At 33.0% G+C, this 13,445-nt stretch overlaps 1 protein-coding gene and 1 non-coding gene across 3 annotated transcripts in view; both read left to right on the top strand.

Annotated features, from left to right (window-relative positions):
- The window catches only part of Edil3 (EGF like repeats and discoidin domains 3), a 412,828-nt gene extending 399,843 nt beyond the window's left edge, over positions 1-12,985 (top strand). For both annotated transcript variants that reach the window (XM_047555553.1, XM_047555552.1), the window contains one exon: positions 10,018-12,985. In XM_047555553.1, coding sequence (XP_047411509.1) covers positions 10,018-10,167 — 150 coding nt within the window. In that variant the 3' untranslated portion in view covers positions 10,168-12,985. The remainder of the gene's footprint in view (positions 1-10,017) is intronic.
- Positions 9,107-9,213, top strand: LOC124987791 (U6 spliceosomal RNA). The gene has a single exon (XR_007109301.1). It is a non-coding gene; the product is annotated as a U6 spliceosomal RNA (small nuclear RNA).
- Positions 12,986-13,445: the final 460 nt, after the last annotated feature.

The following is a 13,445-nucleotide window of genomic DNA, read 5'->3' as shown; positions in this document are numbered from 1 at the left end:
AAAAGAAGTTAAATATGGTGGAGTGTCCTATCTACTGACTTTTAGATTGAGCATTCTAAATGCCAGTGAGTTTGGGAGAAGGAAGATATTAGTCAACAGAGTTAGCATCTTTTACTTTGATTTTTCTTTGGAATTTTTTTTCCAGGGTCAAGACCTGATAATAAAAGGTAAAAGGACCTTAGGCTCTTTTGACTCTTTTAAAAGAAACTACCAGTTCTACAGCTACTTGAAGTCAAGGTTAGGCAAAAAAAAAAAGTCCACAGAAGTGGTGGAGGTCCCTTTTGCCTCTCATTTGGCTGGGTTGGATTTTATCAGTTCCTAGATCATCTTGTTACTTTCATAGTAGACTAAGGAATTATGAATATCTCGTATCCCACCTTGTCAGTAGTACAGAGGTCAGTATTACTGGAGAGATTTGGATTCCTTAATCTCACACATTTGGAGGTACATTGAGCCCATCCACGAGAGGCCATAAATTGAAAGTTTTTAAAAATACTCTCAAAGGTATGCTATTTCCATCACTTTTCCAACTATCTCAAATTCAAGAGGACCCGAGAAAGAATAGATTTTAGGAGGTTATCATGCAGCTCTCTTTCCCAGTCAAGAACTAAATATCAGTCAACCAGCCTTCATGTCAAAGAAGGAAAACTAAGGAAAATGTATGGCAATGTGAAAAGCAATAAAAGGCCAGAATGTAGGTGAGAGAAGAAAAACAACCACATTTGCATTTTTGACAATTATTATTGAAATCCTTATTTGTGCATTTTGAAAAAAATCTTTTAGAGTAAATGAGTGAAAATAATGCTGCAAGAATTCTAAATGAACATTAAATTTGTGGTTTAGTAAAAAAATTTTTTTTCAATACAATTAGAGATTTATAGCTACTAGGAGCATGAAGCTAAGCCAGATCAGTTCAGTGGAATGTAGAATTGCCTGAAATCAACAATCCACTTTTTAACATATTTACAATAGACAGCAAACTTTAGAGCCACAAGAAATATCCTGAGAGCAAAATGGAAGTGAAAATAATTGTCTCAGAGATTCTGTATATTTATTTTAGAGATTTAAGGTAATTCATGCATTGGTGAAAGGCAGTAATACTTATCTGTGTTTTTCTTTACTTTATCCATCAAGCAAAAATGTTCTACAATTGAACCTTTGAAGCTAAATCTTTGGATAGGCAGTTTGAAAGCCTCATATAATTTCATTGAGAGAGCCTGAGAGGCAAACAAATCTCTGAAGCGACCAGGATCTAGATTTTTTAAAGGACTTATGGACCAAAACATCATATTGAAATGCACACAGATAAAAATTGGTATCCAACATAAATTATGGTGCAGAATTATTTATATATGTCACCATGCTCTATAGCTTTCAGAAGACATGACTGCAGTTTCTCAGGGGAATTCAAATTAATAATCAGTAGATGTCCAAAGTAATGCTCCTTAAAAAATATCTAAGCCATTGCAGAAAATGATATTAAAGAATTACAGGAGAATAAAGATTTTTGCTGCTGAAATATAAAAGAGAACAATTGACACTAGTTCTTTGAAATATTTATTAGGTTCATATCCATGAGAATAAATATCATCCTGAAATTAAAAATAAAGGCAAATGTAAAGCATGTAGACCCTAATAGTAGAGGGTTTAGAAAGTGTAAGAGATAAAATAAAGAAAATCCATTAGATTATTATTTTAAGATTTGGTCAAAGAATAAAAAAGAGAGTACAATCAGAATGACTTTTGAAGCCTGAGTAGCAGTCACAGGCTGACCAAAGGTATTGGGGAAGTTTTAGACACAACTCTTTTGTATGACTGAGGTTCCTTTTCTAACTGCCAATGTTACAAATATAAAAAATTCCTCTGAAAAACCTGTAGCCCTTCAAAAACACTGATAGCAAAGTTTAGGATTCTCCAAGTCTACCTTCACTTCTTTCTTCCTTTTTTTTTTTTTTTTTTTTCTTTTTAGTTGTTTTCTCAGAGCTTCATAGTTATACATAGTAGTTGGGTTCATCCTGATGAATTCATACATGCATGGATCTGTCCTCACTTCTGACATTAGTTGCATGTTCAAAGGTGCTCAAGACCATCCTCAGATTTGATAATTCACTATAAGGGCTCACAGAATATATTTTAAAATAGTATACTTATAGTTAAAGTCCACTACTGTGAAAGAATACAGATAAAAATCAATCAAGAGAAGAGTCTTATGGGGCAGGATCCAGGAGAGTTCCAGGTTCAACCTTTCAGTTGTCCTCTCCCAGTTGAGACCTGGGAAGTGCTAAATTCTCTGCCATGATGTGACACAGCAAGTCAGAGGTATTTCCAAGCAGGAAGCTTACCCCAGCCTTGTTGTTCAGAGTTTTTATTGAGGCTAAGTCATGTAAACATGGTTGACCTCCTGCATGGCTGAACTTAGTTTTCCAGAAGCTCTGGTGGTCAAGCTTACCCAATGCAACCAGGTGAAATTGCAGTTCTACTGTAGACTGTCCGGTATGGTCCACAGCTTCCAGGTAAACAAAGATACTCTTTTCAGACAGCATATTCCAAGGGCTTAGAGATTACATCATGGGAGCTAAAAACAAAAAGCCAGACCTCTCTTTGGGCAAGATTAATCTTTTATTGCACACTCACATTACACAATTGTATGGACTATGCATTGATCACCAGAGTCATGTGCACAAACACTAGACTTGTACTAGCTTCACACATCCTAAACTCAGGAGAAGAGACATCCACCAGAAAAAAATTTCATGGTTAGCAATGTACTTCAAGATAGCACATGTAGGCAAACTTCAGACAAATATGTATCTTGATATATTTCCCTTGCAAAGGAAAGAAGATGATCAAATCATTTTGAAGAGAGAAAAATAAGCAGGTTGTCTAATTTGTTATAGCTAGTAGCTGATACAAAAACAAAGTATTTTCCATTCGATCTCTTACCTAAAGACTACATGCATGATACTTTCACAAATTGGGACATGTGACCCTGTCACTGTTTGTGGCTTCACCTTAAAGTCTCATGTGTCCATGTATGCAAGTATTCCATGTACTCTTTAATTGAATTTTTTCCCCTTTAATTTATACACAGAAATGCTCACCCAACCCGCTAATAGGTTTGGTTGGTTGTTGACTTAACATTACCTGCAACTTTGGAAAGCGGTAGTTTTACCCAGGATTCTTTAGGGCAAAAGATATTATGGCAGCTCTGTATTCCTGTGTCCATGAGGATCTTTGCTGCAGCATTGTTGGAATAGCCTATGGAGAAGACTGATCCCTTGGCTCATTCTTTTGCAAACTGGCAAACTGATGGTACAATCTACAACTCTAACAAAAGCCTGTTTTTTTGTTTGTTTGTTTGTTTTTTGGGTGCTTGCAAATCCTTTAGAATGTGATTCTCAATATGCTCTATTTTCTAAAACAACATTTCCTAGTATATTGGAATTTACCTGGAAAGTAGTTTCATATTTCCTTATTACATCCAAAAGGATATGTTCATATTTATACTAATTTAGTTACAGAATTTCATTGGTTTAGTGGAATTGATTGCACAGGAAACCATCAAGAATGATATACCATCCATTCAATCATAAAATGATTTCAGGATGCTGGCAAATTTTCTTAGAAAATTGAATTTACTGAATGTCAGTTGGAGCCTATGCTGGCTAAAAGAATCAAACTTTGGTTTTAAACTTTTTATACTCAATCAATAACAGAAATTTCATACATGCAAAACTTTAAAAATTTTAAATATTATATAGGCTCATATTATTAACTGAATTTTTAACAAATTTTCTATACATTACAGTATTTTACTTTTTAAAGAAAATTTTTGAGTTTTGAAATGCCCTAACATACAGCCAAGTACAGGACAAATTAATTATAGATTAGTCTAAAGCATTATCGACAATCAAATCATAGAATTAGGTACAAACTCTTTCTCTAATCACTATCCAAATGTAAGCATGTTATATTTAATTTCATATGTATACTGTGAAAATTTTATGACTTTAAAACCATTTTGTAATTTATACTGTAATTAAAATTTTCAGTCCAATAAATTCAAGTAATATTGATACTAAATATATAAAAGACTTTTATGATGCTAAACCTTAAACCAATAAACATTTGACCTTTAAATCATCCACAAAAGTCAGATTTTACACTCATTATATATAAATTATTACTTTATGAGATAGATACTTAAATTCTAATGCCCACTAAGTTTTAACTATTTTTTAAATGTTGTAAATTTTACTAGGAATTACTATTTTGAAAATGTCATAAATTCAATAAAATAGAATTAAGAAAAATATAAACTTATGCACCTACACTATATCCATTTTACAAGTTAAAAAATGGAAAAATTTTGGTTTAAGATAAAATTTCTGAAAAAATTCAAAGGTTTTCTGACTACAAATCAATCAACTATGACCTTGAACCTAACATAACATGTTTAAAATTTAGACTGACATTGATCAAAATACTGCATTGACAGCAAAGACATTCTCTGTTTTTTGAACTTTTCATACTATGCAGTAAATTCTGTGTCCAAATATATATCACATTTTGAGTCATAGTTAAATCATAGGGTAGCCAATGGAATGCAATCAAGATAAAATCAAGTCTCAATTTCATGTAACATGAAGATTTTTTTAGCTGTGAATATTAAGCCTGAAGCAGTAAATTTGAGTTTTTAAAGAGTTGTATTGTTATTGTTTAAATAAGTCAAAAAGTGCTTTTCTTTTGATGGGCTAAATGTCTATGCTTATTGATAATGAAGTACTAGTAGAATCAGGAGGTTGAAGTTAGAGACAGGCATACTTCTAATAAATATATAAGCTTTTGAACTGTCTAAATATACAGTTGCACTATTTGTTTGAGACTTCCTATGGATAGGCCAAACATTCCATGTCGGAAATATTAGAGAGGAAACTTAGTGCTGGCAAATCTAAGTTCTCTTCCTTGTCTCAGATTTCTGTATTGTATGGGTAGAGTTAGCTTAAAACAAGGTTTCTTAGGGATCACAGCTAGAAAAGACTGTTCTAACTTCATTATTAAAAGTCCTCCAGATGACAGGATAAATAATTGAAATTAGGTATGCTAAATTAATAATTTCTCACTTTCAGCCCTATCTACTACACACACACACACACACACACACACACACAGCTGTAGGAAAGTGCATTTTTTATTTGTGTCCTTTATTCCTTAAGAATATCACTTTAGCATACAGGTGTAGTCAATAAAGACAATACTATGCTTGACACCATTAACAAGGCAAATTTAAACAATAAAGAAAACTTGAGAAAGTTTTATTCACCGCCAGAGGGATGAAGTTATTACAGAGCTGGAGCTTCTGGGAAACTGAGGCAGTGTGAAGCCCACCCTCCTCAGAATCCATTTCCAAGTAAGTCAGGAATACTTCAGACATATCACTCAGAGTAACAGATATGAGTTTATTAGAAGGGTTAGGAAAGGCTAGGAATATGGCTCAGTTGGTAGAGTGCTCACCTTGCAAGTACAAGGCCCTGGGTTCTAATCCCCAGCACAACAAAAGAAAAAAAAGAGAGAGAGAGAGAAAATGAACCAACCCTCTTGAGGGTGAGTGAGTGCTGTCAAAGAGGAGAGGGACAGCATGCCTCTCCTGACCTCTAGTTCTATTAGGGATCCCATAGAATTTTCCAGAGAGTCCCACTCATGTACTCCTCTTGTCTTTTGAATGACAGCAGGATGACATCAGACTTTCAAGCCCCCACTGCCATGACCACTGTAGATCACTTTGGCCTATGCTGCTGTTTCAAATTGGAACCTGTTCTTACAGATTTTATGGTTAGGGGAATTACCGTTACCTCCCTGAGTTCCAGGATCTGGTCTGTGAAAGAGTTACAGAAGTCTCCCCTTCAGGGTAACTTGCATTCCTCTTACTAGAATTTTTTTTACCTACATTTCTCCTGCAGATAACAGATATTTTGCTGAGGAACGTGACATATCCTGTCCACTTAATCTAGGCAGGGCTCCAGGTAGTTTGCTTCTTAGAAAAGAAAGCATAGGAGAGTCTGCACAGTAGGCCCACTTGATAGAATCATTCCCTTAACCTCATGTTTCCACCACTCCCATTTGCCTGTCCCCTATCATGGTGATGGTCTCTTGAGACTTAGTAAACTGCTGAATCTTTAACCTTGAAGAACTCAGGGAATCAATATAAAACATTTTAAACCAGTCACTATTTGGACAATGAGAACATAAATTCCAGAAAGTTAAAATAATGGTTAAAAATTTTAATGAGTTAAGTTTCTAACAAATAAAAAGAAGTACATCTTTACAAACCAGATGATTTTCTAAAGAAAGTATCTACAAAAAATCCCCAAATGATTTCTGTGTATTTAAAGTCCTAGTCCATGAATGCTAGGAGCTGAGAAATGCCCCACCTCTCTAACCACATCATGAAGGACAGTCTTGCTTTCCTTCATGATCCTTGGCAGCTTCCTGTTAATAACATCTACACTGGCCTAAAGAGACATTGGTCCCTAAAAAAGAATGACAAGTCTCCTCCTAAAAATATATGCAGTGTTGCTGGAAGCAACATTTAGTTGTCACATTTTATCTGATATTCTGTTTTGAGAGTTGAAACCCCAGTAACACCTGATTTGAATTTTAACTAGCACCACTGAGAGTCAACAATAGAAAACAAAATCCAAATCTGAACAAGGTTGAGGGTACTGTGTTTTCACGCTCTCCTCTTCTCTTAGGTTGTAATTATGGAAACCTCTCTGAAGTGCCTTGAGTGCCTTTTTCTTGAGGCCCCATATGTTAGAAATGCCTCAGAGACCCCCCAAGCATCATCATGTTTGAATACATCAGCAAACTTGTCATCAACTAATTAGGCTCCTCCTTTGAAACTTGTACATACATTTTCTAAATGTAAATCAAACTGTCTCTCATTTAAAATGTTTTCCCTTCTATATGGAGATTTAATATTCTCCATCAACCTTTTCAGACTTCAATTTCAATTGGGTGCCTATATCTTTAAAGTGGGCATCTGAAACCCTTATTTCTAGAAATATTAGAAATTTTATGAAGTCAACCCAAAATACTGTGTATGCATTCCTTTGCCAGGTAAACATAGAAATGGCATTCTTGAGCAGGGTCTTCCTAGGACTGGAGACAAGAAAACAGCCCAAGTGCCACATGTTTACACAGCAACCACAAGATGTCCTCTTAGCAACCGTGTGTTTTGTGTTATTACTGAGACACCTCTGAAAACAAAACTGTATTTTCAGTACTTTCAGAGCATGGGTAGGGCAATTTCAATATAAATTTGGTTACTTTCCAGAGTGCACTTTCATTTTAAAATTATCCTGTTTTATGAAAATTCTCTTGTTTTTTAAAATGAGCATCAAAATATCAATGATTTTTTCATATTAAATCAGAATTTTCTAAGATGTATTCAACTTCAACTGGTATATTTTCTCAATATTATAAAAATATATTATCAATAAACAAGTATAACTAATCATTTAATGGTTTGTATCTTGATAGTTCCTCATTAAAACCTGTGCTGAGAGACATAAAAATGTTTCTTCCTGTTTTTCCTTCCAAGAGGTATTATAACACTATATTTTGAACCATTATAGATCTTGCAATGAAAGTTAATGAATTTAAAATCTATTATTCCAAAGATATACATTAAGTTCTCTTGCAGGGAACAAAATTGGATTTTAGATTCTGTATTAAATTTTAACATTACAGTGAAGCATTTGAATTCAATATTGTGGGCAGAGAGAATGTCAGGAAACCAGAGCATGTACTCTCTTTTCACTATTGAAATGACAAGTTCTTTCCAGATTTTGGTGCATGTTTACATGGTATTTCCTATATGTAGGAGCTTTTGCTAACAGAGACACTGTTACTTAGTAACAGATCTCAATAGAGGCTAAGGTTTTCCTTGGTTAACACAGGCCAGAGCATTTGTGGAGATAAAATTCCTATTAAGTTAGTATGAATTTTGTTATGTCAGGATGATGGATTCTAGACTAAGCAGAGTTCTGTATTCTATTCTTCAGCAAATGTTTATTCAAAAATCAGCTTTGAGGCATATTTTGTGTCAAGTTGAAAAATTATTCCCCCACCAGATGGGGACAGCAGTTTCCATTTGCTTTCAAGGGCAAATAATCTTTCCATGAAAATAGCAGGAAGACTACCTACTCTTAACTGTTGCCTCAATTAATCAGTGCCACACTGTCTACTGCTTTAAAGGAAAGTGTCTTTATTTTTCTCTTTCTAGGGGAATATTTTGTGACCATATAAGACCAAATCAACTTATTCTAGGTTATATTTAATGCATTCCCTTTAATTTGAAAAGGTTCAAAGATGTGGCTTAGGCATTCTCTCATAAGATGATGAAGTTTCTTGTTCTGGGGTGGGTTTTTTTTTTTTTTTTTTTTTTTTTTTTTAGTTCTTCCTTTGGCCATAGAATCATGTTTTGATCTTAAACAAGAAAGAAAACAATCTTTCAATCATAAGATGCTTTTCCTTTTGACAAATAAGTTTATTATAACTAATTTACTGTCTAGTCAAAAGGCAAAGGAAATACCTTGAAAAATTTTCACTATCCTAGTTGAGCTAAGTAAAAACTATAAAATGTTAGAAGTTACAATAATAAGAAAATCTGTAAGAGAAATGGTAAAGTCTTCAAGTAAATACTATTTTAAGTAACTTAGTTTCTGTCCAAGTAATTTATAATTTACTGTCATTCCTATCAAGATCCCAGTGCTACAATTTTTTTTTTTTTTTTTTTAAGTAGGCACTTGTCAAAGTTACTACAAAGATCTCTGTGGACCAGACATGGCATATGACTGTAATCCCAGTGGCTAGGGAGGCTGAGGCAAGAGGATTGCAAGTTCAAAGCCAGCCTGATCAACCTACTGAGGCCCTAAGAACTTAGTGAGAAGCTGTCTCAAAATAAAATAAATAAATAAATAAAAAGGACTGGGGATGTTGCTCAATGGTTAAGCATCCCTGGCTTCAATCTCTGGTACAAAACAAACAAACAAAAAAAGTGAGAGAAAAAGCTATAAAACCTTTCTAATAAAGAAGAATGGATGTGCTTGCTTTGGCAGCACATATACTAAAATTGGAACAATTCAGAGAAGATTAGCATGGCCCCAGTGCAAGGATCACACACAAATTCATGAAGTGTTCTATATTTTTCTTTGGACATTAAAAATATAATTATATTAAAAAAAAGAATGGAAGCAATCTTGCAATTTCAGAATATTTTAAATCACATGATTCTAATATTTTATCTTATGAATCCAAGTATTAGTAGATGAAAAGAAAATCTAGTTCAGAATCAACATTGATAGGTTTGTCTTTTTGGGAGATGAGTTAATTTTGTTTTCTACTTGAGAAGTGAGCAAATGACACTGTGATAAGGACTGTTGTTGCTCAGCAAATACCCATGTACTCCTGTTCATTTCCCAACCTCCTCTAGAATTAAAGGCCATATAATTAGTTAGTTAAGGTCAAGTATATACAGAATAATGTTAGCCATTTCCAAACCTTGTTCTTTAAAACATTCTGCACAGTCTATCAGCTCTTTACCCTTTCCTCTTGTGAAAGTGGATGACACATGTTCCAAATGATGCCTGTCATATGAAAGCAAGTTAGATTTCTTGAGTTGCTCCTCAAAAGAGAGTAATTGGGCAAGCTACCTGACCAACATCAGTCTATGTAAAAAAAACAATATCTGCTGTATTTTTTAAAAAAAGGAGAAAGGCACATAAAAATTGTATGTTCCAGCATTAGAATCAACTCTTATCTTTTCTAACTCTTTAAACATTAGTTGAAAATTCAATTTAAAATGATCCCTTAAAAGAGGCTGCAATGTTTTCAAGAAAAGAAAATAGTTATCAAATCTTACATTTGGGAAATGTGTTCCAAATAAGTAAATTAAAATAATTCTGGAGAAAAAGAAGACTATATGATTGAAAAATCTTTCTTCTTTTTTATTAGGTCTTTCAGGGCAATTTTGACAATGACACCCACAGAAAAAATGTCATCGACCCTCCCATCTATGCACGACACATAAGAATCCTTCCTTGGTCCTGGTACGGGAGGATCACACTGCGGTCAGAGCTCCTGGGCTGCACAGAGGAGGAGTGAGGAGGCTGCACATCCCACAACACCCTTCTTGATTTCCCTGAAAGTATCTCCATGGAATGAACTGTGCAAAATCTGTAGGAAACTGAATGGGGTTTGTTTTCATGATAGAGTGCTCAAATTATGGTAGGCCACTGTCTTTTTAAGGAGGTCTAAGCCTGCCTTTTTGATTATTTCATTTTTTTATTGTTCACCTCTCTTAAGAAACATCACACTAACAGTAAATTACTTTTCTTATTGTTTTCTGAATTATTTACATTGATTGAACTTTATTAGGGAAAGAAATTAGCCTTCATTTTATAGCAAAAATTTAAAAAAAAAACTCATAGTTATCTGGTAAAAGTTGATAGAGCTTTTACAATCAATACTCAACAATTCTTATAAAAGAAAAACTATGATGTTAGCAATAACTTTTTTTTCCTGTAATAACTACATTATCCTGTTTCCCTGTGCCTACCTAACACTGTCAGTGTTTATAACAGAATTTGAAGAAGAATCTGTAATATGCAGTACAAATTAATATTATGATTCTCATTTTACTTTCATTATTTCTAATCAGAGATTATGTAACTTTTTTTCCTTTTGATTTGTATGTGTATTCTTTACTTTTTGTATTGCCTGGATAAGTCAATACTTTTTTTTCTAACTGAATTTTTCTTCAATTATTTGACTAAAGGAATTTTCATATTTATTCATATATAAGGAACATGATTAAAGATCAGGAGATTAAACTATATTTAGTATCAATAAATTGAATATGAAATTTTATTTTTGAAGGAAGGTGTAGCTAGGTAATTTCCAAATACTTCCTTTGTGAAAACCATAATGCCATTTGCTAAAAGAAATAATAAAAATCATTATGTCCCTTTAAATTTAAATCTTTATTTTGGTAGTATTTTTAGTCTTATATTTACTTTGAAATAGTAGTCTCATCAATCTTTTGTCTATTTAAAAAAAATAGCAAACAAATATTAACAAAGTGCTGCATAGCTTGGCCAAGCATACTCACCGTTTCTTTGTTCATCTCCACCTTTCCTGTGAAACTAAAATTTTATTGATATTTGAAAATGGTGGTGGTTTCCCGGGAAAGCACATTGTGTAGGTATTTATAAGGAGTAAAATATTTACTAATGACAAAGTCGTAAACCATTTCCAAGATAAAAATTGATTTCTATTTATTTTGCTTCAAAGGTCCTGAAAAAATAAGCAATTATCATAACAATTTGTTATTGATAATGGAGGTTTCCTTGACATGTCTCTAAAATTAAAGCTTACATTGCCTCTATAAAAGTCCTCAACATCTAATTTATAAGCTTTACAAGTATTTATTTTATAAGGCTTAGAAACAGAATTATTGGAATTTTAAATTAAGGGTCCTGGAATAGGAAGGATGGTATGTGTACGAAATGTTAAGTTCCCGCACAGCACTGCTAAGTTTTATTTCCTTTAATCTTTGTGCTGCATAACAAAAGCCACTAGACTGTTACTGTCCTGTCTGTCCATGTGTTAACAGCATTTCTTACTGATGTATATATGGAGTGGTCTTCAATCATAGTGAAGAATTCAAAGAGAAAGTCAATCACATTGACATTTTTAGTAAGAGCAAGTTAATTGGTCCAAGGGGACTGACTGGCCACATATTGGTTCTATGTCCCATGCTTTCTGCTTTGGGATTTTATTATAATATTATTGATTTTAAACTCAGAAATGGTGACTGGTTTTCAACATCTTTCAAAAATGAAATTATTCTATCCTTGATATTCTCTTTTTTAGATAATTTTAAATGAAAAATATCTTTAAGAGGCTACATTTTAAAGTCATGTTATAAATAATTACTTAGATCTAAAAATATACATATACTTACTTATCTAACAAATGGTCCATAATTCTTTTGGGTTTCCTGTCCTCCTAAATTTCTAGATGTTTTTCCTTTACAGATTATGCATGATTCTTCATTCTTAAGAGTATGTGTTAAATATTTTGAGTAATTCTTTGTGATGGTTTACTTCACCAGAGTTATTCATGACCTCATATGATATTTTGAATTTTTTTCTATTGATAACTGTTAAAAGTATTTTCCAAGAGAGTTGGTTAAAATTATATTGGTTACCTTTTGAAAGATACTGAAATGATTCTCCTGCTTTGTCATGTTCCCTCTGATTGATGTGCTTATCAAAACATAGGATGTCCTGTGGGGTTTCTCTTTGTCCCTTGATGCCCTTGATGCCCAAATCTGATGACAGCAAAGGGATTCTCACATGTGGAAATGTTGGTAATTATTGTGAAGTAGACTTTGTGTCACTTGTATCAATGACATCAAGGTAAAGCAAATTTATTTTATTCTAATTCTAAAACAAGTAGAATTGCATAAGCAGAAAACAAAAAGAATCCCCTACTCTTCACTATTTAAGTAACTGCAATTTGCTAATTGTATAATTTATAAAACAATTTAAACATCTCCATTTAATCTATATCTTATTTAAAGCATTTATTATACTCACTAACTACAATTTTTGGGTTGACTTTCTCTTTCTGAATGACTTCATAGTGGTTGGTGTGAATTTTGAAGATTTAGGGTACTAATGATTGTATCTTTGCTAGTTAACAAATTATGAAATATAATACTGAATGCTGACTGTGATGTGTCAGGAAGAACAGAAATAACCAAGACACAAGTAACCTTTGCAAACTTTCAAGCTGTGTAATATTCCAATGTTGTTTTATTTTTCCTTTGTATATATACTTAAATCACGTAGGATGTTGTAAAATCAGTATGACCTTGTCTAGTCTTCAAACTTCAAATAAACTTTTGAAAATCTGGGATACTTTTGAAGCAGTTGTAATTAAATACATTTGTAAGATTACACAAAGTGTCTATGAGTTCCCCTACTCTTGACCACATGCTTGATTTCTTTTTATCTGTACAGAATAATTAAACAGATACAGAAAAAATAGAAATAATACCCTTGCAGAATATAATGGTATGAGCTAAATTGGTCTTTCCAAGATCACTAAAATGTGTGCATCCTCACATTCCTTTAATTTGTAGAAATGTTACTAAATATTAATAATTCAAAGTCAACTTTTTTTCTCATGTGTATTTAAAATATTGTATTCCAAGACTGATGTGCCCATGGTTAAACAGATGTTGCTATTTTTTCTATTATTCTTTCAGTTAATTATACTCAGGAATATAATGAGGTGAGCCAGTCAGTGTCAAGCAATCATATGACAGCAATAATATATTTTCTTTGTAACTTCAGCAATTGCTTAACTAAAGT

Source organism: Sciurus carolinensis, chromosome 6 (assembly GCF_902686445.1).
Source record: "Sciurus carolinensis chromosome 6, mSciCar1.2, whole genome shotgun sequence".
Classification (NCBI taxonomy): Eukaryota; Metazoa; Chordata; class Mammalia; order Rodentia; family Sciuridae; genus Sciurus; species Sciurus carolinensis.
The sequence above is the reverse complement of the archived record's forward strand: the minus strand, read 5'-3'. Positions and strand labels throughout refer to the sequence as shown.